Source organism: Myiozetetes cayanensis, unplaced genomic scaffold (assembly GCF_022539395.1).
Source record: "Myiozetetes cayanensis isolate MyiCay16 unplaced genomic scaffold, myiCay2020 scf2-11, whole genome shotgun sequence".
Classification (NCBI taxonomy): Eukaryota; Metazoa; Chordata; class Aves; order Passeriformes; family Tyrannidae; genus Myiozetetes; species Myiozetetes cayanensis.
The window spans coordinates 109262065-109288273 of NW_026087411.1; the positions used below are offsets into that span (position 1 = coordinate 109262065).

General features: G+C 48.0%; 1 protein-coding gene across 1 annotated transcript in view; it reads left to right on the forward strand.

Moving 5' to 3' along the window:
- The window catches only part of TNFRSF21 (TNF receptor superfamily member 21), a 34558-nt gene extending 8910 nt beyond the window's left edge, over window positions 1-25648 (forward strand). Inside the window, 4 exon segments of the mRNA XM_050315273.1 lie at window positions 14590-14855; window positions 21410-21463; window positions 24061-24280; window positions 25132-25648. Coding sequence (XP_050171230.1) covers window positions 14590-14855; window positions 21410-21463; window positions 24061-24280; window positions 25132-25361 — 770 coding nt within the window. The 3' untranslated portion in view covers window positions 25362-25648.
- Window positions 25649-26209: the final 561 nt, after the last annotated feature.

Consider the following 26209-nt stretch of genomic DNA (forward strand, 5'->3'; position numbering starts at 1 on the left):
TAGAAGGATCTTGAGTGAAGGCACCTGTTTTTTTCCCTTTCCACTTTTCTTCTGTGTTACACTGTCCTAATTTTCTCGGTGACTCAGGGTCTGGTTATCTTTCGTGTTGTCCTTTTGCCCTCACCCCATCAGTTTCTGGGAGGCTGAGTCATCCCCCGCCTCTTGGCAGTGCTTCAATTTCAGGTTCTTAGCCCTAAATCCCAGCTTCTGGCTTGTGTCCCCAGCCCTTTGCCCATGCTGGAGCAGGAAGGTTGTCCTTAAAGGCTGTGTCGTGGACGAGTACAGCTCCACGAGTGTTGTCAGGTCTGCCTGGCCACTGTTTTTGGTAGTGTTTTCTGTTCATTTAGTGGATGATTTGCCGTCAACTTCCTGATGAGACTTTAAAGATGACATGTTGTGATCATTAAATTGAAATCAGTGATAAATTAATGGTGGCATGACTGTGAGCACTGAGCAGAGTGCTTGGTTCTTCCTCTACAGAGCTACAGTGGCAGTTTTGACCCCTCCTTGTCCTGTGCAGACAGCACTGACAAGTCCTTAGTCTGAGCTGACTTTGCTCAACCTTAAACATCCGTTCACAGTTAACCTTTAGAAAAGCACATTTAACAAGGAGGGGGGAGGGCAAACAAATAATGGATTGAACAGAGATTAGAAGGTTTAAGAGAGATCAGTCCTTGATGAAAAGTCATCCTTGAGTGCTCAAGTACAAAGCAAAGAAGGTTTTGAATAGGGCGTCTTCTGTCGTGTACTCTCTTCACCTTCCTGCTGATTAATAGACCTACACTTTGTTTGCCTTCATTAATGCATTTATAGAACCAGTAAGGTCTTGTTGGAATTAGTTTTCTGCTTTCTCTTGTATTTGTGTTGCTTATCAGTTTCCTTTTAACTCTTTCGAGTTCTGGGGCTGCAGTTTCTTAAGCTTTTTTCTGTTTGTGATAACTTTTTCCCATTTGTAATAACTTTTTTCCATAACCCCTGCACTCCATTGTCCCTAAAATCTGTGGTACCTGAAGCATGGTCCTTGAGGCTGTGGTGAATGATCTGCTATGAAGTTGCAGAGCTTCATTAGACATCCTTATTTGTGGATGCTAGCAGAAATACCACATCTTTGGCCACGATTCATCAGCCAAAAGCACGTGGTTGTTACTAAACTGTAGTAACTCTTTCCCCCAAGACTGTAATTACCAGTTGGTTGAATTTCTGACACTGTCCTGTTTTCTGAAGCATCTTGGAGCGGGGTCTGAGTCTGTACAGGACAGGGAGTGATTGAGGCGGGGACCAGACCAAGTTGGATGCAGTGGATGCAGTTCTAGATTCTAACCCGCTGTTTCAGACCCTGTGCCAAAATGTCTGTACTGCAGGTGGTCCTTCTGGAAACCTACACATTAGAGCTGCCTTTGTGGGCACTGCTGTGTGTTTAGTCTCCAGGCATGATTCACATTAAAGAAACTATGCAGATAAGAGGTTTATGTGGTGAGCAATGAGGCTGTATTTAGGTATAACCCTAAATATTTAGGTCATAACCTCACTTCCCAGGTCTTGTCATCCTTGGGGGGACAGCATCATTCATGGGTCATCCTGTGCTTCCCAGGATGAGTTGTTCCAGTCTTCTCTGTCATCCATTAACAGCTGAATTCAGCTAGTGCATCAATTTTGCAAGATTTCCAGACTGGGAAATAATCTGAATGTAATAGCAAAACCACTCTTAGGTGATAAACCAGCCTAGTTTGAGTCTGGAGGTGAATTACCCCGTTACTCCCAGTCATTCTTGCAATAGTCACGCTGGTTCCCCCTTGGCACAAGTGGCTTCGTGACTTCCTCCTGCCCAATGTCCTCAGCTGAACTTTGTGCAATCAAGGCAAACAGATGAGTGCAAAACAGTTAATGCTTTGTCTTGCTTTTAGTGCAAACTAAATACTGTTACATTAGCTGGAAGGGCCTTGCTCATTAGTTCTTGCTTGGTGGTGCTGCTCTGTCATGTCAGATACGGAAATTGTTCTCATTATTCTCCTCTGCAGCAGTGAATAAATTCCTCTTTGCTTTTCCAGTTGGAACGTCTGGCTCTTAAGGCTGTTTACTTGACAGGAGAGGTGTAGTGCCATAAAGGAATTGACCTTTCATTTAATAACTGGCCGTACAGCTGAGATGAACTGCAGAGCTGCCGTGTCATGGCTTAGCTTTCTGCTGCTCCAGCAGTGTTTTTACCAAATAATGCTTCGTCCTGAAGCAGCATTTCGGACAGGGGTGAGTACAGCCAGGGCTAAACTTCAGGCTGTTGCAGAGAGGATATCTTTCCCCTCCTGTGCTGCTGTGTAGATCCCTCTATGCTAGGAGCCAGAGCAAAGCCTCCTTAGATGTGAGGACCACAGCTGCTCCCCAGGTGCCAGCCTGGTTTGTGGTTGCACTGAGGGTGTGGGGAGCAAGCAGTCAGGTTTTAAATTATGTTCTGTGGCTGGGGGTGAAGCCCCTGGGCTGGGTGCAGGCAGTGTACCCACATCCCTATGACCTCCCCACCTGTAAGTTGGCCGCACACCAGCGAGGGGTTGGGGTGTGTTTATTGCCTGTTTACGTAGCTGTTGCAAATAGTCTCCCCCAACTTTTTCCTAGTTTACTGTCTCCTCCCTCGTAATCCTTTCAGTAAACAGCTTTAACCTTTGAAAGGAAAGTCCGGGTCTGACGTAGGCTCTGGAGCCTCTCCTGGAGGAGCTGTGCTTGGGCACCTGCCCTCACACTGGCAGCCGCCCGAGCCTCCTGTGGCACCAGGAGGGCATCCAAGGCCTTGGCCGTTTGGAGGATTTTATTACTGGTTGCTTCAAGGCCATGGGTGCTGGGTGAAGCACAGTCAGGGTGGCAGCAGCACTGCTCTGTGCTGGAGCAAAGACGTCTCACTGTGCTTGGGCTCCTTGCCAAAAGAGGAGGATTTTAGGGTGGAAGCAGGGGCTCGAGCTCTTCCCAGTTCCTGAAGGCACTTGATTCCTGAATCTGAATTGTTTAAATAACTGAGATAGGTTTGCTATCCTGGTCAGCAGTTGTCTCTGGGTGTTTCACTTGTCCTCATCTCCTCGTGAGCTGGTATCTGTGCCCCATCCTCTCTCTGGCATAATACAGGCCTTAAATAACAGCCCAAACATAAAAATAGAAGTAGCTTGGGAGGCTGGTGTTAAAACTAGACCCATGTCCTTAACATGGATATGTTCCAGCCAAGGCAGCAAATGCCAAGGATTCTCACTGGATTAAATGGTTCAGAGGTCTGGGAAGAGCTTGCAATGAGTAGTGGCCTGAGATAGCAGCCAGCCTACCTCCACATCTGTCCTCGTGTCCACCCACACAACAGGGGCTCTTCCCAGAGCCCTGAGGTCTTGTCTACAGGGGATTGAGAAGGTAAAGCAGTGCCAGCAGTACAGCTGTGGCTGGCGAAGCTGGACCTCTTGCTGCTTCATCTGGCTCTTTGCAGCCCTGCAGGTGGGAATCTGAAGGAGAAAAACAGTTTGCCAGAGATTTCCCAAGAAATTATCCATGTGGTGCCTGAGTGATGTGGGTACTGGGCTGATAGGGCTCTGTGGTTTAACCTTGTGGAACTTCTTTCTTTTAGAAGATCAAGAGCAGCCTACACACTGGACTTGCTTGTAAATAATCCCTTTATTTTAGCAAATACCCATTTCCTTTCCTAAGATGTTTTCAGAGGCAAGGAATTGAGCTTGGCAGAAACCTTTCAATAAAAACTGAGAATTGAAGCCTGTCTGTCAAATGTCATGGAAATGCCAAATTTGCCATCACTCTATGCCAAACATGAAGATGGGCTTGAATTCTTCTTGCAGAATTTGCTGATAGTGTTGCCTTTGATTTTCACACATTTAATAGCAGCAGATGAAACACAAAGACTGTAAAATGTTAGGGTAAAACCTGTGTATAGAAGCAGCTTCCTGAATTGATATGCCAAGAGGCAAGAAAAGAGTTTGGTGATTTTTGTTTTTTTGGAGTCAAAAGACCAGAGAAACAGATCTTGGCAGTGCTGGCCTGGCATGAGATGCCACTTCCCTTTTATTTTTCTTCAAGTCTTGTAATTGCACATTATTGCAGTGGGTGGTGAGAGCAAGGCCAGGAAGCCTCTGGTTAAGTAACCAGAGAAATTAACTGTTCTGCAAAAGCTGCTTGCAGCTGGGATGGAGCTGAGGCTTGACTGCAGGTAGACGTTCTGTGCTGAAAATGGCTCAAGATCAAAGTGGGGAGTTGAGGAATAGTCCTTGGCTTGCATATTGCTTGCTGAGGGACCAGGGCTAGTCTTGAGCTTGATCTGCTTCCAAGGAAGACACTGAGGTTGTTAAAGAGAAACCACACTTTGGGGAGCCTGATGTTGTACTGCAGCTCCAAAGCATCCCCAGGTGAAAATAACCAATGGGAGTGTGGGCAGTATGTATGGGGACAGCTGGGTCACTGCAGGTTTGCCCTCACGTGGGATCAGGTACTCATGGTTAGTGTTGGAAGATGCCTGTTGGAGTAAAATTACTTGATTCTTTTCAAGAGACAGCACTTTAAGGTTATGCGTGGGCTTTTTAAGTCACTCTTTTCTATAGGTCCATCCTTGATGAAGGGAAGTAAGTGCATGGAAACAACTTAGCTGAGGATGTCATTCCTCAAGGCTATTTAACTGCTGCCCTAACTAAGGAAACCCAGCTGCAGGGTTGGCACTCGCAGGTCTCCGTGGTGACTGGGTGCTACTTTAGAACCCCTCCTTCGTGCTTGTGTGGGTAAATGAGCCACTTAGTGTAAAGGTTTTGTTTGGTAGAGGTCATTTACCCTGTCATCAGCTCCTGAACAGGTCCCATCTTGGTGGCAGGAGCTGCTGTGGAAAACATAGCCCTGGAGACTATCTCTTCTGGCTGCAGAGCATGGGGAGGAGTGATGGGGTTAAAAGCTTCACCAGCCTCAAACTGTGGTGGCCTCGAGGTTTTGTGCCCAGGCCACAGGTAGGGCAGAGATGGCCACAGCATCTCAGGAGGGCAGGTGTGCCCATTGCTGCTGACATAATTGGGTAATTGCAGTTACGCCTGGAGAGGAGCAGCCCTGGGCTTGTGTGCAAACCCTGATGTGACTCTGGCAGGCAGAGCATGAGATGAGGGATTAATGTCTGTCTACCTGCCAAAACGGAGAGGCAGAAGGTGGTGTGTTTTGTTTTTGTTTTCCAAAGCAGCCTCTCTCTCCCTGGCATCTGCAGCTTGATGATCTGCAGATGACTCCCGGTCCTCTGATGACAGCCTGTCCGCCTCCGCAGAGTCAGTCCCAGGCAGAAAGGGAGCTGGTTAAATTGGAAGAGGCAGGTTTGTGCCGGGCACCACAACGAATATGGATGCTGTGGTACTGGCTGAGCCTTAAAGCAGGACTGCTTCCTCACTGGAGCTTGTTCTGCTGCATTTTGTGCTGTGTTTGCTCCAACATGGGCACCATGTTCTGCTTTAGGTGGGGTGAAGCAACTCTGCACCTGCAGCACAAACCTCTGCCATAGGAGTGTTGGGCTGACATCTGATGAGTTCAGAGCACCATCTTCCGTGAACTGCCCAACTTAAAACATTGTTCAGGTTTGCCCAAAAATCCTCTTTGTCCTTTTCGGAAGCTCTGTGGTTTCCAAAGGGCATATGCAACAGCTGACCAGGACTTGATTGTGAAAGGGTACCTTGGAAAATGCAAACATGGGAGGCTGCTGTTCTGCTTAGACAGGAGGAAACCTAATAATGTACAGGTTTATCATCTCTTGTTCCTCGACCTTACTGCATTAGCACCAAAGACTGGTGCTTGATCACTTTTAATATGTGTTACTACACGAGCCATCTATCCACAGCATGAGCAAGTAAGTCTGTGTGGAGCTATCCCGGAAAGCTGGAACATTTGCTCCCAAATTTGCTTCAAAATAGAAGAGAAAAAAACAAATTACCCCATGGCCAAAATTCCTGGGTGGCCCCTGTATTAATTTAATGAGGGATTGGGATTTGTGCCTGCCCATTAAGGTGTAGGGCCGAGTGTCGGAAGCAGGGCAGCTCTGCAGGAGAGGAGGGTTGTCCTTGGAGAAAAACAGTCCAAGCCCAGTGTGTTTTTTTTTGCCAAAAACCCGACACCAGTTTCTGCGCCGGGAGGGCTGTGATTTCGCACTTCAGTAAGGCTCTCACACATCACTCCTCGAATAACAAGGCAGATTTTTTTTTTTTTAATTTGCTCTCTAAGACTGGGGGGGAAAAAAATGCAGGAGGTGAATTTAATCCTCAGGTTGGCATCGGTGGGTGTCTGGATATTTATAAGGCTCTGGCCACGGCAGTGTGCGTGCTCAGGGTTACCAGCTGTCCCAGAGGGTTATAATGAAGATTAACTCAGCAAAAGCTGTTTAAAATTTAATAATTACATAAAATACTTATGCTGGCCATTCCCATGCAAACTGAAGGAAGAGCAGGTCCACTCTGTGGGTGCCCAGCGTAGCATCCCATGGTAGTGGGCAGGAGCTTGTGTGGGTCCTGGGAGGGTTGGGCCAAGTTGCTGTTACAGAGGCGATTTGCACTTATTGTGTGTTGAGAAGGAAAGTCTTGTCTCTTGCTGACCTACAAGTTCCCAGGTCAGAAACATGTTCCTAACTGCATGTGGCTGATTGCAGACCTTTGCTTGCTTTGGTTTTCCATAGAGCATGTAGGAAGTGTTTGTCAGGAGTTGCTTCCTGCCTTGCAAGAGTTTTGGGTTTGCCTTTTTTTTTAAAAAAAACCCCAACAAAACAAACAACAAAACAAGTCCAAACAAGGATTTAGTGGTTTGTTGCCCAAACAGCACTTGCTGAGGATGTGAATCACTGGCTTCTGGGAGGGTCTGATAGCATCACTGTCCTCCCTGGTTGCAAAAACTAGCAGATCGTTAACAAGTCTTTGTGAGTGTGTCCTTTCTTCCTGTCTGATAAAGGCTCTTGTTGGATTCATGGAAATGTCCGGGGGGGAGGGGGGAAGGGACCTTAAAGATCATATAGTTCCAACACCCCTGCCATGGGCAGGGACACCTTCCACTAGACCAGGTTGCTCAGAGCCTCATCCAGCCTGACCTTGAACACTTCCAGAGATGGGGCAGCCACAACTTTACTAGGCAGCCTGTGCCAGTGAATTTCATACTAATATATAATCTAAACCTGCTTTCTGTCAATTTAAAGCCTCTCTCTTGTCCTATCACTCCCTGCCCTTGTCAAAAGTCCCTCTGCAGTTTTGTTGTAGCCCCTTTAGGTACTGGAAGGTGCTGTAAGGTCACTCTGGAGCTTTCTGTTCTGTAGGCTGAACAACCCCAACTCCCTATTCCTGTCTTCTTAGGGCAACTGCTCCAGCTCTCAGACCATTTTTGTGGCCACCTCTGGACCTGATCTAACAGCTCCACGTCCTTATGCTGGGCACCCTAGGGCTGGATGGTGGGATCTCACAGGTGTGGAACAGAGGGAGAAAATCACCTCCCTTGACCTGCTGGTCACTCTGCTTCTTATGAAACTCAGAACATGGTTGGCTTTCTGGTGGGCAAGCGCACATTGGCAGCTCATGGTCAATTTTTCATCCACCAGCACCCCCAAGTCCTTCTTGGCAGGCCTGCTCTCAATCCCTTCTTCCCCAAGCCTGTGCCGATACTGGCAATTGCCCTGACCCAGGTGCAGGACTTCTCCACATCTTCCAGACCTCGTGTAGGACCTGAAATATATTTGGAGGGCAGGGGGAGGAGTTTGAGTTTCCAGTAATCTCCTCTTTTTGGCAGAGGTTGGTGAAATTTTTATATTTTGGAAAGGTATTTATGTCGGGGATTTGGGATTTCTAAGCCCTGGTTTGGCTGAGCTGTGGTATCTTGTCAGCTGGAGTGTGGATGTGCCGCATCCTGGCTCGCTTGTACATGCAGGCTCTCACTGTGTGCTCAGAGGTAAAAATAGGCTGCTCTGGCTGTGTTTCGCATGAGTCAGGAGGATATTTGAGGGAGGGAGGTGGGCTGAGCTCAGGAGCAGAGCTGGCTTTGCAGTGATTCGGAGCTTTTATCTGAATGTAGAGGAGGGCTGGGCTGCATCACCGAGGTTTTTCTGTCTGACTTGTGTGTGCCCTTGGGCTGTGCACTCTGTCTGTGATGCCTCATCCAGATAGCCTGTCACAGTCAGGATTTGTCACTGCATGTGGTGCACAGACTAATGTCAACCATCTCTGGAATACCTGTGTCAGTATGTAGGTGGTGGAAGCTCCAGGTGCTCCAGCTCAGATCGGTACTGGCATGGTAGGGGTCAGTTCCCCCAGATGTTGGGGGTGAACTGGTGGGACCTGTCCCTGGTGATGAAGGGCTGGAGCATGGAGTCTCCTGAAATCCAGACTTTCTGAAACTTCATGAAAAAGTCTCTGGAATCCTTGGCAGATGAGCTGCTTACTCGATGAGACTGTGTATGTATGCCATGGGCCCTGGACAATCTGCTAAGCTTTCCTTTCTAGCTGTATAAGACCCCTTATAAGACTTAAATTGATGTTGAGTTAAACATTTTCTCTGTGCTGTGTCCCTTCATTCTTCATTATTAATGGGATGAGAGAACACATGGCTTGGGAGGGCTCTGAGTGTGAGATTTCCCCCTGAAGGTGGCATTTTCTTAAGGAGCACTCTTCTGAAAAACACCAGTTATGTTTTTGGCTTGAGTTCTGAAAATGAAAACAGTGTTGTCTTTTTGTTCATGAGAGGAAGGAACTGCAGCTGCTTTGTGGCCAGGCTGTGGTTAGACCTCACTGTATCTGCTGCCAGGTGCTGGGGTGTAGCCTTGGCTGGGTGGCTCTTCCTCTGCTCTTGAGTTTGCTTAAAGATGTGAAAAAATAATGGCAGAGAAGAGGAATGGCCCCTTGCAGGTACTGTACGTCAGCGTGCCAGCGCTGCCGGTCACGGCCCGTGCCACACTGGCTTCTTGCCCTGCTGGAGGCCAAATGATGCTGAAGAATTGGGTCTGTGTCCAACCTGCAAATAGCAGGATTACGGGAGACCAGTGAGGCTTGTCCAGAACAAGCCTTTAAAGCCAGGCCAAGTCTTATGTGCGTGTTTGATGACCACCTTGGTGACGTGGAAGGAGTCTGACTGCTCTGACTACATCAAAGTGTGCTGCAGTGAGGCGGGACACATCTGAAGGAGCTGGAAATGGGTGGGAAAAATCTTGAACCAGATTCAAAATAAGCAAATGGAAGTCACTTAAATAAACTGAAATGGTGTTTATGGGGAAGGGAAGGCAGAGGTGAGCAGTGTCCAGAGAAGGGCAATGGAGCTGGTGAAGGGGCTGGAGCACAAGTCGGATGCGGAGCAGCTGAGGGAGCTGGAGGTGTTTAGCCTGGAGAAGATGAGGCTCAGGGGGGACTTTATCGCCCTCTGAGACTACCTGAAAGGAGGTTGTAGAGAGGTAGGGGTCATTCTCTCTGCTCTGCCTCTTCAGGAAGGTCCTCTCTTCAGCTCAGCATCTTTGTAGGTGAGCTGGATGTGTGTTCAGCAGTGCTGTTTGGTTGTGCCACTCCAGCAGCAATTTTCCCTTTCCAGACTTGTCTCTATTTCTCCCAGTGTACCCTGGCTGTAGATGGGCCTGGTTGTGCCCATGTTACCATGTTTGTGCATCCACCCTTGGGCTTTACACTTGCCTATGCACAACATGATGGCCTTGTCCTGGCTTCAAATAGAGCTCATCATTGCTCTGGGGTTATCACTACCTTAAAATAGTAGATGCTACAGGGAGTAGCCCATCACAACATTTAGAGACTTGCAATGTTAAGGTAATGGCAATTGAAATGCCACCTGCCCAGGTACCTAAGACACACATGGATGTCCTGGATCCTTCAGATTGTTGCCTGCTCTGTAGTGGCCATGGAAAACACAGCTCAGCTGGATTCAGATGTGGGGGTTCCTTTTCATTTGCACTGTCTGAGGCAAGCAAAGCTGAGTCATCAGTGGTGATAATGTAGAGGGTGGTGGTGTCTCCTGCATTTGCAGCAGGGTGGTGACAGCTCTCCCAGGCTGTTCCTATGGCTTGTGATAAAAAAGGAAGACAATTCAGGCTGTTGCAAGCTCAGAGCAGCTTTAGCGTCAGCGTGGCTGTGACCAGCCTTGCGTGGAGAGTGTGAAGAGGGTGGGTTACAGCACCATCTCTGCTGAGCTTGGCCATTTTACTTGGGATTGCTGGGGTCTGGAGAGCTTTGAGCATCATCTCCAGCCTCAGTGTGAAGATAAGTTTGCTTGGAGAAGGACGTCGTGGTTCAGGGATTGGGGAGGACCCAGGACCTAAGATGGAGCTGGGATTTTTGCTCCACACACCTTGCTGGGTACCTTCCCACCATGATAGGATGCTCTGGCACTATTAGTGCTCTGCATTGTTAACTCATAGGACTTCTGCAAATATGGAAATAGTGGTATGGTAAGCTTATTATATGCATTACCATTTTATTTTAGTTGGAGCAGTAATACTTGGCAGCGTGCAGCCACAACTTGTCATGTAATGGTTTTAATCTTATTTTTCAAGAACAGAGGGAGCAGTGTTTTTCTTACTGACTGGAGCCAAATCTGCACTCATGTCTGTGTCTCTTCCATATCTCTCTGGGGTTTTGTTTGCACAATATTGTAGTGGATGTAGCGAACATATGGGGCTTAAATTCATTTAATAGTCGCAAGAAAATGAGTTTAAGGTTCTTACAGTATTAAGGTAGGCATTTCCAAATTCATTTTTAATGGAACATTTGTTCTTCAAAGATTATTACGCGCCATTAAGTCCTCTGCTGCCTGGTGTGTTCTCGTGCCCTGGGATGTTATTGCCAAGGGATATAAACATGTTTATGGGCCCAGTTTATTGAACGGTGAGATTAAATATACTAAACTTGAAACTGTCAGTAGGAACATGAGCGCTTTGCCATAAATCCTGTGTGAGAACATTAGGACATAAATGTTGTGCCGCCGCATAAAACCGGCACAAATCAAGTTGCGAGCAGCTGAAAACTTTTCTCACCAGTACAGCAGCTGTAAACACTGGGATTTATCAGCATTAAATGCATGGATGGGAGCAGGTAGTATACAGGTTTTTCTTTTTCTGGGTGGATTAGATGTTCCATGAAGGGATCATAAACCAGCAAATTATGTTATAATACTTCTGTGTGACTGACGTGCATGGGAGTGGGTGTGGGCAAAGCCCCCACCCAGCTATAACGTGTTGTCTTGCTGCAGGGCAGGTGCTGGCAGGGGGACCTGATGCTGCTCATTTTGTATGTGTGTGTCTCTAAAAAAATGGGCAGCATTATCTCTATCCATATATCTATATATATGCCACTCAACTCAGCAAGAATAAATTCCTGAATACAAGAGTAAAAAAAGCTCTGCAAGATTTATACAGTGAGATAACAACTTATGCACTATATATATATAGATATACCTAAGTGCATAAATCATTATCTCTCTATATATAGACATGTAATAGGTAGTGTCAAACCTGCTCATCCCTCTTTGCATTGCTTATTTTACCTTGGTGCACAAGCCTTGCAGAGCTTTTTCTGCCCTTGTATTCAGGGATTTTTAGTGATTTTTTATCCCCTGGATTGAATGATAAAATCAAGTGGCAGCTGCATAAACCTGGCATTTTCCTGCTCTTATGCCAAAAGCAGTTGGATTTGCTGGTTTAAAGGACCTAAATCCAAGCCTAAGTTGTCTTTTGGGCTTCTTACTGACCAAAGTATGTGATATGGGAAGGCACAAGGGCTTGGCTGCCAGTGTGGTTTGGGCTGTCTGTCCTTCCTGCACGGGAACCGACAGCCAACCTGGCTGCAAAGTCATCGGTGGATGAGAATTTGGGATTTGCCTGGAATCATGCAGGCAACCTGTGTCCCTTGAACTGAGGACCCCTGGGTCTTCATGTGGGAAGCATTAACAAGACCGGGCTTAATTCCTGCTGCACTCTTGTAATGTGATGGGCAACAGCATCTAATGATCTGAGACACATCAGTAAGCCCATCATAAATCTCAACAGCAGGTCTGCAGCCTTTTTCTCCATATTTAAAACCAAGCCCAAGGTTGGTTTGGAGTTTTTTGGGTTGGCTGCATCCCCCATGCTGGGCTGGTGAGCTGAACTTTTCTGGTAGGAGAAACTTTGACTCTTACAACCCATGTGAGATAGTACATGCACATGACTGGTAAACATCTTGGGAGGGAAGTGTGGTTGTGGTGGGAGGAGGGTGGGGAAGTACAAAATGTGGTTTGTACTTTGTGTTTCTTGGTGTTTCTGATTTAGAGGAGGTGAACACTGGCTGGGAATGCACCAAGCAATGTGGGCTCATGGCTGTGTTATCTAGTTTGCAAGTGGAAACTAAAGTCTATATATAGCAGGTCTTGATAAGCTTCCCTTAAGTGAGAAGAGGTTTGGTCAAAAATATCACAAAACTGTATCGTTTTTGTATATGTGGGGTTTTTAATATAAGCTTATATACACATATATGTAAAATAACTGTATCATATATTACAATATATAAAAGTATATGTAATATATATATAAATATATATCAGGCTGAATAGATGTTTTATACAGGTGTGTGTATATTGTATTGGGTTTGCTTGGTAAGGGTTTGGTAGCAGGGGGCTACAGGGGTAGGTTCTGTGAGAAGTTGCCAGAAGCTTCCCCCATGTCTGACAGAGCCAATGCCTGTTGGCTCCAAGACAGACCCACCACTGTCCAAGGCTGAGCCCATCAGGAATAATGATAGTGCCTCTGGGATAACAGATTTAAGAAGGGAGGAAAAAAAAAGTCATAACTTCAGGCAATAGAAAAAGGAGTGAGAATATGTGAGAGCAGCAACTCTCCAGAGACCAAGGTCAGTGAAGAAGGAGAGGGAGTGAGGAGCCCACGCCTAGAGCAGTTTTGCTGACAGGACTTTTGACCTGTGGAAGGGACCCGTGCTGGAGCAGGGAAAGACTGTGAGGATTCCTCCTGAGGAGGAAGGAGCTGCAGAGACACTGTGTGATGAACTGACTGCAGCTCCCACTCCCTGTCCCCCTGTGCTGCTGAGGGGAGGAAGGAGACAATTCAGGAGTGAAGTTGAGCCTGGGAAAAAGGGAGGGTTGGGTGGGAAGTGATTTAGTTTTTATTTCTCATTACCCTACTCTGGTTTCATTGGTAATAAGTTAAACTAATTTTCCCAAGCTGAGTCTGTTTTGCCAGTGACAGTCTCTGGTAAGGGATCTTTCCCTGCCCTTATCTCAACCCATGAGCCTTTTGTTATGTTTTCTCTCCCCTGTCCAGCTGAGGAGGGCAGGGATAGAGTGGCTTTGGTGAGCAACTGGTGGCCAGCTAGGATCAACCCACCACATATCTGTACATATATATTTATATATAAAAAGGAGATAGCAATATATCTATATAAAGCTGTATAGTTTATATATATATATGTATTTATTTATATTTTTTTATTTTGTATATACTTTTTGGCTATATCAGAGCTGTGACCTGGAGTTGAGAGGTTTGGTCTAAACGGCGTTAGAAATTGTTGGATTTTAAGCCAGATGGAAAAACCATGGCAATGATAATTCTTCTGGAAGTAGTTGTTTTTGCTGACACAACTGTTGTGCCTGCAGAGGGAAGGAGAAGTGCTCCTTGTAGTGATGAGGGCATGCTGGCTCACTTGGAAACCTGAGGTGCAATTGTCTCTCTGGAAAAAGTGAGTTTCTCTTTGCAGCTCACCTATGCTGACCCTGCATGTAGTTGTTGGAAAAAAGGTGTTGCTCAGCTTGATAAAACAGAGTTCATTAGTTGTTATGAAGGAGATACAGCTTTACTTGAAGGTGTAACTCCTGACCTCTAGGTCAGGAGACTCAAGGTTAAGTGTGCTGTTTGTGTTGCTCCCTAACCTTCATGGAGAAAACCCTCACCATCTCAAAGCAGCATGTGTCAAGGGCTTTTCTGGGGGAAACTCTGTCTTTTTGGGGGAAACTCTGTCTTTTTGCACTCCTTAGAGCAAAATTCCTACCAGATCTTCCATTCACCCAGTGCTTACACGGTGCAGTGTCTCCCACCCCATAACTGAGTCATCCTGCCAGTCCAGTCCGCTCTGGAAATGGCTCTAAATGCAATCAGAGCTGCTGTAGGTGCTCTGTTATGGAAATACTCATCTTTATAGAGGTGCTTTGGTGACTCACCTCTTAATCCAGCTCCTTTTCAGAGCAGTGGCTGCCATGCAGGCGTGGGGATGAGCACGTGGCCCTCTGCCCTGTTCCTGCAGCCGTGCACTGGCTGAGTACCAGGGGTCTTCCTGTGCCAAAGACTGCAGGAAACTTCACAGCTAAATTATGGGATTGATTTTAGAGTGTGCTGGGGCAACTAATGGGTCTGTCACCCTTTACGTGCATAGGCAGCTGTTGAGCGTGCTATGGGTGGTGCTTCTCTGCAGCCTGGACTCTAAAAGGTCTTAAAATAATAATAATAATAATAATAATAATAACAACAAAATCTCAAAGATCAACCCAAGAAAAGCAAAGCGTGGCTATTTGGGGATGAGAGAAGCTTTGCTAAAGCCTGCAGACGCCCGTGTCTCACCTGTAGCTTCTCTGCCTCCCCCGTAGGCATCGACATCCTGAAGCTGGTGGCCGCCCAGGTGGGGAGCCAGTGGAAGGACATCTACCAGTTCCTGTGCAACGCCAGCGAGCGGGAGGTGGCGGCGTTCTCCAATGGCTACTCGGCCGACCACGAGCGTGCCTACGCCGCCCTGCAGCACTGGACCATCCGTGGGCCCGAGGCCAGCCTGGCCCAGCTCATCAGCGCGCTCCGCCAGCACCGCCGCAACGACGTCGTGGAGAAGATCCGCGGCCTGATGGAGGACACCACGCCGGTAACGACGGGCTGGGCTCCGCGTGGGCTTGGAGAGCGTGTGGAGGCAGGGCACCCAGCTGTGGCCTGGAGCTCAGCTGAGAGCTAAGCTGGGCTCCCTCTCTCCACAGAGCTCCTCAGGGGGATTATTTTAAGTTGTACGTTGCTGTGGAGCAAAGTTCTGCCCAACAAATCTTAGTCAAAAGTTTTGATGAGCTCTTAAGTCCCGTGTGTTGTTGCTTTGCACATTATCTTTGAAGATCGCCAGGAGGACCTGGTACCTGAGCCCTTTTGTCAGGGACATGGAGAAAAAAGCATCCCCCTTTAAACTTGCTCTTAAATGTAATTAAAAGCCATGGATTTTGTGAGAAGGGCCAAGTAGGCTTGAGTACTAAAAGAGCTGCTTCCTCTGAGATGGTGACCAGTAGTATGGGGGAGTCCATGAGTGCACTCCTCCAGAGTTGCTCTTTGGCAGCCCTGGCCTTAAAACGACCTGTCCTGTATTTTGGGAGAATAAATAAATTGCAGCAGAACATCCTGCAGTAGGTTCTCAGCTGGGTGTAAGTTATTGGAAGGTGCCTCAGTGACCTTTGCAGTTTATTTTGGCCACTGCTGCTTTACTTGTTTCATTTTTTTGGCTCTGGTAAGTCAGTGGTCTGGAAGCTTTTCTAAAGGTGATGGATGGGGCTTTTTCTGAATGGGATGCCAATTGGGCAGCACATGGATGAAGTGGGGGAGGTTGAGGGAGGGCTCTTCTCCCTAAACTGGTTGCTGAAACTTTTCCTGTTGCCTCAGCAGTGACCCAGACCCAAATGGGAGCTGGTGGGTGCCTGCAGACCTCTCTGGGCACTTGGTGGGGGCCTGGCAAGGTGGACCTTGACAGATAGTAAAGCTTATGGGGCATAGCGTTTGTTAGGGCAGGGGTTTTCCAAATCCTGATTTGACCATCACAGACTTCACCCTATAAGGGAGACTGTTGTCCGTTCACTGTCTTGCATATCTTAAATCACTTCACTCAGAGTATGAAACATCTTGGTCCCTTCTAACCATCATGTGAAATCACAGGGTTTTATGCACTGGCAGGAGCCCTGGGCTTGTGTTTTTGAGAGACCCTGTGTCAGGAGTGTGCCGAGCATCGCCCTGCGTTCCCTGCTCAGATCTTGGATAGGTTCCCTTTGCCAGCTGCCTCAGCTCCGCTGCTCCCATTCAATTACTGTTTTTTTCCTTACAGCTCCTGGTAACTAAGCAGCATGTGGCCTTCTCATTGATGGTAAAAAATGAAATTAAAAGCCCAAGACAAAGCTATGGTTAGGGAGAGGAGGGAGGCAGAGAAAATTGTCATTTTGCGTATGTGAATAAAAGTTTCTGGTATGTGCAGTGTCCCAGAAGGACACATTGTCCTCTTGCTCTCCTGGAGTAGGTAGTAACCTCTGTCCTCCTAGTTACTGCTTTCACTTTGAATTCTATGGCAAAGCGCTGGACAAGGGCATCAGAATAAAACATGGGGCTTGTTCATCAGAATGATGCCTGATTAACAGGCTTGGGCTGTGCAGTGCCAAATGCTCCCGAGCCTTGCGCTCTTTTGGCCAAGACCAAGACCATCAGGTTGTGCTTATCAAATAGCACAAAAATGCAGGTGGTAGCTCCAGGAGCAGGGTTTACTGTGTCACTTGTTGGGACGGTGGACTCCTGCTGATGGAGTAACCACAGGCTGTGCCCATAACTCTGAAAATGCATCAAGTGGATTCTCCAGAGAATGAGCAAACCCAGTTCTCATGGATAACTGTACACGAGTCTTCTGGATTTCCCAACCACCTTTCCTGTGTCTCTTTGTTTTTTAAAAGAGTGTGGCGGTGTATTCTCCAGTGTCCATCAGCACCTGGACCGTGGTGGTTCCCCAGCAGTTTCACTTGTTTTTCTAGAAATGGGTAAAATTGGGTTGTTGATCTTTTGAGCAGGTGGCTCAAGTGGATCCACGTGAGAAATTTGGCTTGTTTGAGCAAAGGAGTTGTTTTTTAACAAATTCACCCAAGCTGGCACATCCTCTTTCCCCATGCATCTGATTGGGGTTTTTCAGATGAGCGTCCCTCATGATAAACCTTAGGAGTTGGCCATTGCCCTGCCCTGTAGATCCTGAAGCTGTGTGTGGGATGCCAAAGCCTGAAAGCACCCAGGGGTGCACATTCAGCACGGCAGCACATTGTGTTTCTGCGAGGTGTTACCTGCTGTAACCTGTCTGCCTCCTCTCCCTGAGTTGGCTCCTGCGCTGTCGATGTGGGTGGTGATAGAATGGCTCTGGGCGGGATGCAGGAAGTCTGTGGGAAGCAGCTTGTGCATGGGAGACTGAATCCCTGGGGAATTGTGCTGACGGTTGATCTGCATCGCAGCGGTCCAGGGAGCCAAGAGATCACTGCCAGGAGTAGGCAGGGACGTTGATCTTTGTTGGTTTTGTTTTTTTTTTTCTTAATCTGCTGGTTGGAAAGTCTTTAATTAGAGCTAATTGAGGTTTGACTCACGCTGATTTGTCTGTCGAAATGCAGACAAATCGAGGCAGTTTTTCTCCCCACCAAACTGGTTTGATCCAAAGGAGTGGGTTGCCCTGTTGGTGGCTGGCATGGGCCCCTCCAGCCCTGCAGAAGTAGTCTTGCAAAAAAACCCTGAAATAACAACAAAGAAGAATAAAAAGAGCTTTTTGTGATGTGGAGGGAACAAGAACTCTCAAAAGCAATGCAAATGCATGCATCTTCCCTATGGCTGAGTTGCCCAGAGAAGTTGTAAATTTCCTATCCCTGGAAATGTTCGAGGCCAGGTTGGACACGGCTTGGAGCAACCTTGTCTAGTGGAAGGTGTCGCTGCCCATGGGAACGACATGAGCTTTAAGGTACCTTGCAGCCAAACCATTCTGTGATTTTGAGTAACAGCATGATGTCCTTGGGGTGACCTGAACGAGCAGCAAGTCTCTTAATGCATGCTGGTGTGTCCTACATGAGCCCAGGAGGGATGGATGCATGGGTGACTATGCTGTCTGTGATGTCTTTGGACCTGCCCAGCATCCCTGGGTGCAAAAGAGTTTCCCCATCTCTCCCCTGATCCTGTATCATAAGAAAGCACCGACACCCCCAACTCACAGGTAAAAATTGTGTTGTTGAATAATGTAGTTCTCAGATGGCAAATCAGTACCCTAAATGCCTCCCTTCCCTGTCCCATCCCACCCACTATCGCATCCTTGTCCTAAATCCTTTATCTGGTGTCTGGCTTCGCCTTGTAAAACGTATGGAGGCAAAGCTGCTCACTTCTCTAGAGCCCTATTCCCTTGGCAGCCTTTTGTGCTCCAAAATCCAAATATTTACAATCCCTGATAGGAATAGGGGAATTAATGGCACTCTGTGGAGCGTTACGGTACGTGGCACGAACATTTTCCTTCGGGTAAGGAACAGCTCCGCTGCAGACTTGCCGGCTTTTTGAGCTGTGGGAGATTATGCTGGTTTTGCATGGCGCTGGATGAATTTAGGTTAAACCGAGATTAGCCCTCTGAATCATTTTGCTCAGGGTTTTTTGCCGCTGAGCCAGAAAATACGGCGAGAGTGGCAGCTGTGGGAAGGTTTTCTGGGGTGCTTTTAACTCACAGGGCTCCTGTTAAAGCCTGGCCTGGCCATTAATGTTTGTTGGGCTCAAGGTTTGTAAAATCTCTCCCCTTGCAGGCAGGTTTGCTGGACAGCAGCATGTGAGCCTGGGCACTGCTTAGCGAGCATGGGCACACAAATTAATGGTGCTGACAACAACAAAAGTAGGGGACAGAAGGGGAGGAGGAAAAGGGAGAGGTCTCTCACTGCTATCCCAGCAAATTGCAGTTCTCCATTTTGGGGGTTAAAACCAGAAAAGCTCAGTGAATTCACTGGGTAATGAGATTTTTTTGTTTGTTTGTGGTGCATAACAGCATTTTGCAGCTACCGGGGGAGTCTGTGCTCACCTGGACTGGCCTGGGGTGGAGCCGGCACAGCCGGCCCTATTGGCTACTCTGAGTGCCCTGCTGTGAGCAGTGCTTTAAGCTCTTATCGTTTTATTTATGGCTCTGCTGGCCTCGGCTGAAACGTTTCAGGGACTGGATGGAAGGGAAGCAAACAGCCTCAGTTCAGCAGCGCAGCCTCAGCAAAGCTGGGAAAAAAACCCCAACATGAATAAGGGAGATGTTGAAAGTGGAAAGGGGGAGGCTGTAGCCCCGAGCCCACCGAAGTTTAGATTCCTGGCTAATTTCATGTTGTGAATAATCCCATGAGTCAGCAGATGTGTTGAGGCAGGGTCTGGTGTGTGGTTAAGCTGTGGGGTTTTGGGGGGTGCCAGAGGAGAAGAGGATGTGAAAGCAGCCCCATGTCCAGGCTTGCAGCTGTAGCGATGCATTGTGGCTCCTTTTCTTGCTCTTTCACTGATCAGAACCCCGAGGGGGGTGGGGTGGGTTGCTGAGCCTGGAGCAGCGTTCCCTCAGCCACTGTCAGCTCCTACCTATCCCCTTCATTTCCTCTTTTGGCAACGCAGAACTGGGCTGGGCCTAGTAATTAGGAATTAAATTTGTTCTGTGTTCATTTCATGTGTCAGCAGTGGGAGTGAGGGTAAAGTGGTTGGATGGATTTCCCAGCTGGAGGAGGCTGTGGTTAGAGGGCTGGGAAATGCCCAGGCAGCCAGGAAAGGAACAGAATTTTCCTTCTGGACTTGCATCAGGTTTTATTTGAGGCACAAAGCTGTAGGGTAAAGTGGCCAGAGCCCTGGGGAAGGGGTAGGGCTGGTTGGGTTTTGCTGGAGTGAGCATCACTCCAAGTTTGCTCTAAACCATGACTTGATTTTCAGTTTGAGCTTGAACTATGCTGGAAATGTGCAATAAACAAAAATGTAATTATTTATAAAGTAATGCAAATATAAATAACATAAACACAAAAATAGAAACTTTATAGGTGCAGTGATATTTGGGGTTTCCCTGCTGTTGTGGCCACATCTACTGGGGTCTGTGTGTTTGCAGTGTAATGGGTTTGGGTGCTTAAGAAGAAACTAGAAGATGGTTTCTTGTACTAGCCAAACTCAGCATCAACTTACTCAACCTGTAATTGGGTTTGGAAACTCTTTATCAGAATTTTCGTCAACTCTTCATTATGGTTTGAATTGAAAAAGTGGGTAGGCAAATCCATAGAAAGGAGAAACCACCAGGAGCTCTCTTGGAGACAGCATCTCCTGCTTGGAGAAGCACTTTGCCCTCAAATGGCCAGGACAGAAGGGGAAGAGCTGCTTCCTCCGTGGGTGGCTGTGCTTTAGTCATCTAAACCTTCCCCAGATCCAGCATTGCCCATTCTGGGTTGTGTGGGGCATGATTTGAGGAGCTCTTCTCCAGGGCTGCCTTGTGTTGAGGGATGCAGCTCCACCACAGAGATGGGTCGAGCATTCTTCTGAAACCTGACTGTGATATAAAGGGCACAGAGGAAGTCTGGGCTTTCCCACCCCAACATCCTCATGCCCTTCCCCTCCTGGCGAAGGGCTTGCCTCCTGCTCTGCCACACCACACAGTATCACTGTCTCAGCCACCTCAGTGAGACCTCCTGGCCTGCCCAGTGGTGTTTCACCTGCCAAGATCTGTTCTTCCCTTAAGGTGGATCCCCAAACACCATGATCACCACGAAGCTGTTGATCCATCCTCCCTTGTGCCTGTAGGGACCATAGTGAGAGCATCCCCCCTCAACACCACCCTGTGCCTGCAGCATCGCCTATTCCAGGCTGCCACCCAACCCACCCTGCTTCTTGTGTGGGGGCTTTTCCTCCCACATGCCCTAGGGAGGCATAACAGACCTGGGAATAGGGCTGGTGTCAGCTGGGTGTCATCTTTTGGCAGGGAATCCGGGAAACGGCTGCCTCGGTGCTAAATTTATCCCCCCCACACACATCCAGGAGGGTGCGCAGCCACCCTCGGCAGCAGCCAACCTGCCACCGGCTTTTGTTCCTGCCGGGTTGCTGCGGGAGGAATTACTGGGAAGCATCGCCTGAGGGAAGGGTGTTTTTTAGTGCTTACTGCCGCTCCTTCCTAATATTAGCACAGCAGCTGCAGTTTCTGTTTGCCTGAGTTAAGCTTTTATTGCGGTACTGTAAAACGGAGGCAGAAAATGGGACCCAACCAGTTCAAACAGAGCTGTTGAGAGCAGCTGTGAAAAGAAAACAAAGCCAAGCCTGTGTCTTCTTCTGCCCCCATCCCCTTCTGTCCCCTTTTCTTCCATTTAGGAAGGACCTTGAGACACCCTGAGCTGCTTAGAGCATCCTCCCACACGCACTGGGATCCAAGAGGTGCTTGAACTGCAGTCTAAAGAGCTGCAAGTACAGTGGAGCTTTCAGGATTTTTTTTTTTTATTAATATTTTTTTGGCATTGAAAGTCTCTCACTGCAGTGCTCAAAAAAAAAAAAAAAATTACAAAAAGTTGGCAGAGTGCCCCAGTGCCACTGATGGGTCGCAGGAGGCTGCTGATGTGTCAAAGCCACCGCAGTGCCTTTAGTTTCCACTCTGGACTGTCCATCTAACAGTGTCCCACGTGTCTGTCTCTGCAGGTGCAGATGCAGCCTCAGTGGCAAGCGCAGGACCCCGGCAACGAGGACGTAAAGGTGAGAAATTTGGTATCTTTGGAAAGGCAAAAGGGCTGCAAGAGGTTGATTTTTTTTTTGGTGGGATTTTTTCCCAGGCAGAGCTCGGTTTCACTCAAGCACCGCCGTTCTTAAAAATAGGAATGGCCAAGGTGGTTTCAACAAAATGAGTCATGGGCTATGAATAGTGTGTTTTTTGACATATTCCACAGGCTTCACCTCTCAGCAACCTCCTGCATTCGCTGGTCTTTCAAAGCCCTCATTCCCACTTGCTTTCTTCCCGTGGTTTAAATATTAACACACATCTGAGCATCCTGTTTGCTTTGCCTCAAGCTCGCAACTGTTCAGCTATTTGGAAAGCCTTGGGCTCCCGGTACGGCTACAGTCAAATAACCTCGGGTGATTTTGTCTTTCCTAGCGTGTTTTAGCAGCTGTTTAATTAAACTCCAAATGAGTTGGTTTAGGGAAGGGCTTTTCCCTTCTGCTGGGAAGACAGAGCTAGGGCAGCTGTCTGCTCCCTGCCCTCCCTTGGCCAATTGCTGCTCAGTCATCAGGCCCCTTTTTGGGAATTAGTAGATGGGTTTGTTGTTGGATATTAAGTAGATGAGCTGCACAAGGAAAAACTAACCCTTAAAGCCTGTGTTATTTTTAAAGGGGCTATCAGAGCATATTACAATTTGGAAAGCGGCCAGCTGCTGTTCTGGTCCTTCCCTTGATATTCCCCCTTAATGGCAGTAGCTGATTTCTCCATGATGAACTGTTCTGGAAAGGGAGTTTCAGAGGAGAAGGCAGATTCTTTTAATTAAAAATTAAAGCTGACTTTTATTTTTAACGTGCCTATTGCGTAATGTGCTGAGCTAGAACAAATCCTCCCCTGTTTATTTTCAATGAGGGGAGAAAAAAACCCTTTTATTCTACCAGGAACAGGCTTCAATGTTAATTTAATGTGAACTAATGGGCGTCCCAGCAGACATGTGATTTGTGGGTGTTGAATTCCTCGACACGGATGAGGAATGTTCAGGCACATCCATGCCGGTGCGGAGGTGGCTCAGCAGCTCCCTTTCCCACAGCCTTTAATCCCAGTTTGGCATTTTATCCCTGAGTACTAGGCAAAAGCGTGTTAGCAGGAGTAGCCTGGTCTTTCCTCTGTAGAAGGAGAAAATGGATGTGAAATGCTGTTGGGAGAGGGAACTGCATGTGGACAGGGCTTGAAATTCTGTTCTCTGGCAGGTCAAACAGGGATGCAGGGTTTGTGAAGATGGTTAAATATTGGATGGCACTTAAAGCAAGCTGTTCACAAGGACCTGGTGATCTGCAGAGGTGCCCAAGCTGCCAGGCAGGGATGCTGCCCAGGGCACCTCATCCCTGCAGGGAATGGGAGAAAAGAAATGCTGTGCTTGAGATTTGCCCCTCGAGGGGATGTTGGGAGATGGAGGAGGGTAGATAATGTTGGCTGCTGCCATGCAGGTGGGAAGGAGATCCAAGAAGGAAGATGCAGAGTAGAGTCAAATTAGGAAGTGGAAATCATAGAATCATGGAACTGTGAAGGTTGGAAAGACCTCAGAGGTCATCAGATCTAATTGTTAACCCAGCACCACCATGTTCACCCACTGCATCATGTCCTCAAGGCCACATCCACAAGGTTTTTAATGCCTTTGGGAATGGTGATTCCACCACTTTGCTGAGCAGCCTATTGCAATTCCTGACCACCCTTTTGGTGAATTAAGTTTCCCTAATATCCAGTCTAAACCTCCCCTGGCACAGCTTGGGGCCATTTCTTCTCGTCCTGTAACTTGTCACCTGTCACTTGTCAAACAGTGCTGCTTCCCAGCAGTGCTTGTGCCTGTGTCTTTGGGACTGTGGAGCCAAACGCTTGCCCTTGGCTCACATCAGGGTAGGAAAAAGCAAAGGCACTTGAGTGACACTGTGGTCAGTGCCATCTCCTGCCTGTCCTTCCTTGCTCTGAACTTACAGTCTGGTGGGACAGACTTCTCCATCAGGCTTTAACGGGGTGCTCATGGGAACAAGGGCAAACAAAAGGGGCAAACAAATAATTAACTTGAAGTGGGACCGGTGTAGCTGGTCAGAGCCACAGGCTGCAGTGGGAATCACTGAGGGGTTACACAGCTCTTGCCCTGCAGCCTGGTTGGAGCTGTGGAGCCAGGCTGTACCTTGCTTTTAACCAAACAGTAGCTGTGGAGCAGGTTTTGGCAACAGCTTCCCTGCTTGGGCATCATTGCCAGTTGCCCCCAAGAGCTGTGCTTTGAGCTTTAGCAAACTGAGGATGAGAAGGAAAACTGAGCTAAAATGCTCTGCTGTGCTTGCAGGCACCATCCTGGTGCAGTGGTTGGTCCTACCAAAGGTACCAAGGGTGCGGGTTGTGTTAACCCTCCTGCCTGATGTCCCAAATGCCAGTGCTGATGTTCACCCTGGGTCATCTCCAGTGCCTGTTCTGGGACTCCAGGTCCCCTGGGATGAGACAGCCACCAAATACGGGGACCACTTGCTGAGGGTGGGCTGGGGCGTGTTGGAAGCCAGAGTTCAGCTGGTTTTGAGTGTGGGCCCATTGCATGGCATCCACCCTAAGTTAATTTTCCCTCCGTTTCCTCCCCCCAAAGCTGGAAGGTGACAAGCTGGAGCTGCCGGTGAGCCCCAGCCCGGTGAGCCCCGCGCCCACCCCCAGCCCCAAGCCCCCGGAGGCTGCCGTGCTCACCGTGGAGCCCTCTCCTTCTGAGAAGAAATGCTTCTTCGTGGATGAAGCAGAGCCCCTCCTGCGGTGCGACTCCACCTCCAGCGGCTCCTCCGCGCTCAGCCGGACAGGCTCTTTTATTACCAAAGGTACCAAAATCAGCCTGGCGGGGAATGGGAGGACTGAAGGGTTGCCACGACATGTCCCATGTGGTCAGCACGTGTTGTAAAGCTGCTCAATGTACGATATCATTAAACAAATAACTAGAAGAACTGGCCCTCCAGGATATGTTTATCACATCCGCATTCTAGACCAGAGTATCCTGTTGGCAAAGAGGATAAAGATTTCAGACTGAAAAACATCTTTAAAGTTGTAGCATCCTTGGACATCTCTCCTGCCTTTTGCTATTGAGTTGGCCTGTGTGTTACTTTAGGAGTTGAAACCAGAGAATGTAATTTGTAATTTCAAGACTGCTTTCTTTTTTAAATTTTTTTCACTCTTGGTCCTGTTTGTTGCAGCGTGTGACTTGGTATGTAAAGTACCATTAGCCACCCCCTCTTTTTTTCGGAGGGCTTAATTTACTGTATTTAACCTGCTGCATTTAATCAGTCTTTAACTTCTGACGAAGGTGAAACACTGAGCTCAGTCAATCTACCAAATTTATACTTGGTTGTGTAAATAAAGCTGACCCAACGAAAACAACTTGAAAGAGCAGAATTCAGCTTTTTTGGCTCCCCTCCTGCCCTCACTTTTCTGCATTGGCCATTCAGCATTTACAAGTGCTGTGTTTGCTCTTGCAGGATCCTGGCTGAGGTGCCTCAGCAGCCCTGGCTTCTCCATCTTCTCTCCTCCCAGTCACCCTCCGCCTTTTCCCTCAGTTCTCCTTGTGACGTGTCCCTCTCCAGAGGTGTCACCAGAGAATGGTCCGAGGAGAACCAACATTGGTTAGCAGAGGTTCCTTAAGGAGTTTTCTTGACCACCCTCTCCTTTCCTCCCACAGAAAAGAAGGACACTGTCCTGCGCCAGGTGCGCTTGGACCCTTGCGACCTGCAGCCCATCTTTGACGACATGCTGCACATCCTCAATCCCGAGGAGCTCCACGTGATAGAGGAGATCCCGCAGGCCGAAGACAAGCTGGACAGGCTATTTGAGATCGCCGGAGTCAAAAGCCAGGAAGCCAGCCAGACCCTCCTGGACTCTGTCTATAGCCACCTTCCCGATTTACTGTAGGCACTGGGTCACCACACACTCTCCGAATATCTGCTAGAGCTAGCTTGGCACTCGTTAAGATGAACGACAATACGCAGGCAGGTTTTGTTGTAGAATATATGGCCAGTATTTTCGTTGAGGTGTCCTTGGTTTTTGGAGGGGGGGCAGTTTGCCAGCATTGCACCCCTCCACCGTAACTATCGCTCTCAGTCCAAGTCTCTGCCCCCTTCCCAAACCTCTCTCCTCCTTATTCTCATTCCAATCAGATCAGCTGATGCACTTTAAAGAAAAAAAAAAAAAAAAAGAAACACAACGAAAAAACCACAGCTAATGAACTAAAAGACCACAGATCTGGTGTAATTTAACACATGGAATTGGGGATTGCTCTGTAACCCCCTTCCTCTGTCAAAGCTGTCGCTCAGAGTGACCGTCTCCCATCACCTCCCTTCGCCTCGGAGCAGTAAATGGCAAAAACACGCAAAAAATCCCCCCCCAATTGTTGCTGGTTACTGTCTCTTAACGCAGCTAAGCTTCCCACCCGAGCTGACTTTTTTATTAATGTACTATTGTTTGGCTCATATCCATTGCTGAGATTTTACTAGCACGGTTATTTATTGTATGGTTTTAACCTGGACAATGCATCGCGCTCCTAGTACGCTACAGCAGAAGCGCTTTAACCGCAAAAGAAAAGGGTCGAGTCCCACCTACCTCCGAGGTGATGGAAAGGTCCTTTGCCTCTGGTCGAATGTAAGGAGTTATCCTGCCTTGTGGGAATGGTGGGGCCCCCAAGGGAGCCGGTGCTGGACGTGGGGAGGCGAAGGTGGCCACCAGTGGTCCCGCTCTCCTCGTGCTGTAAGACTTAAACCAAG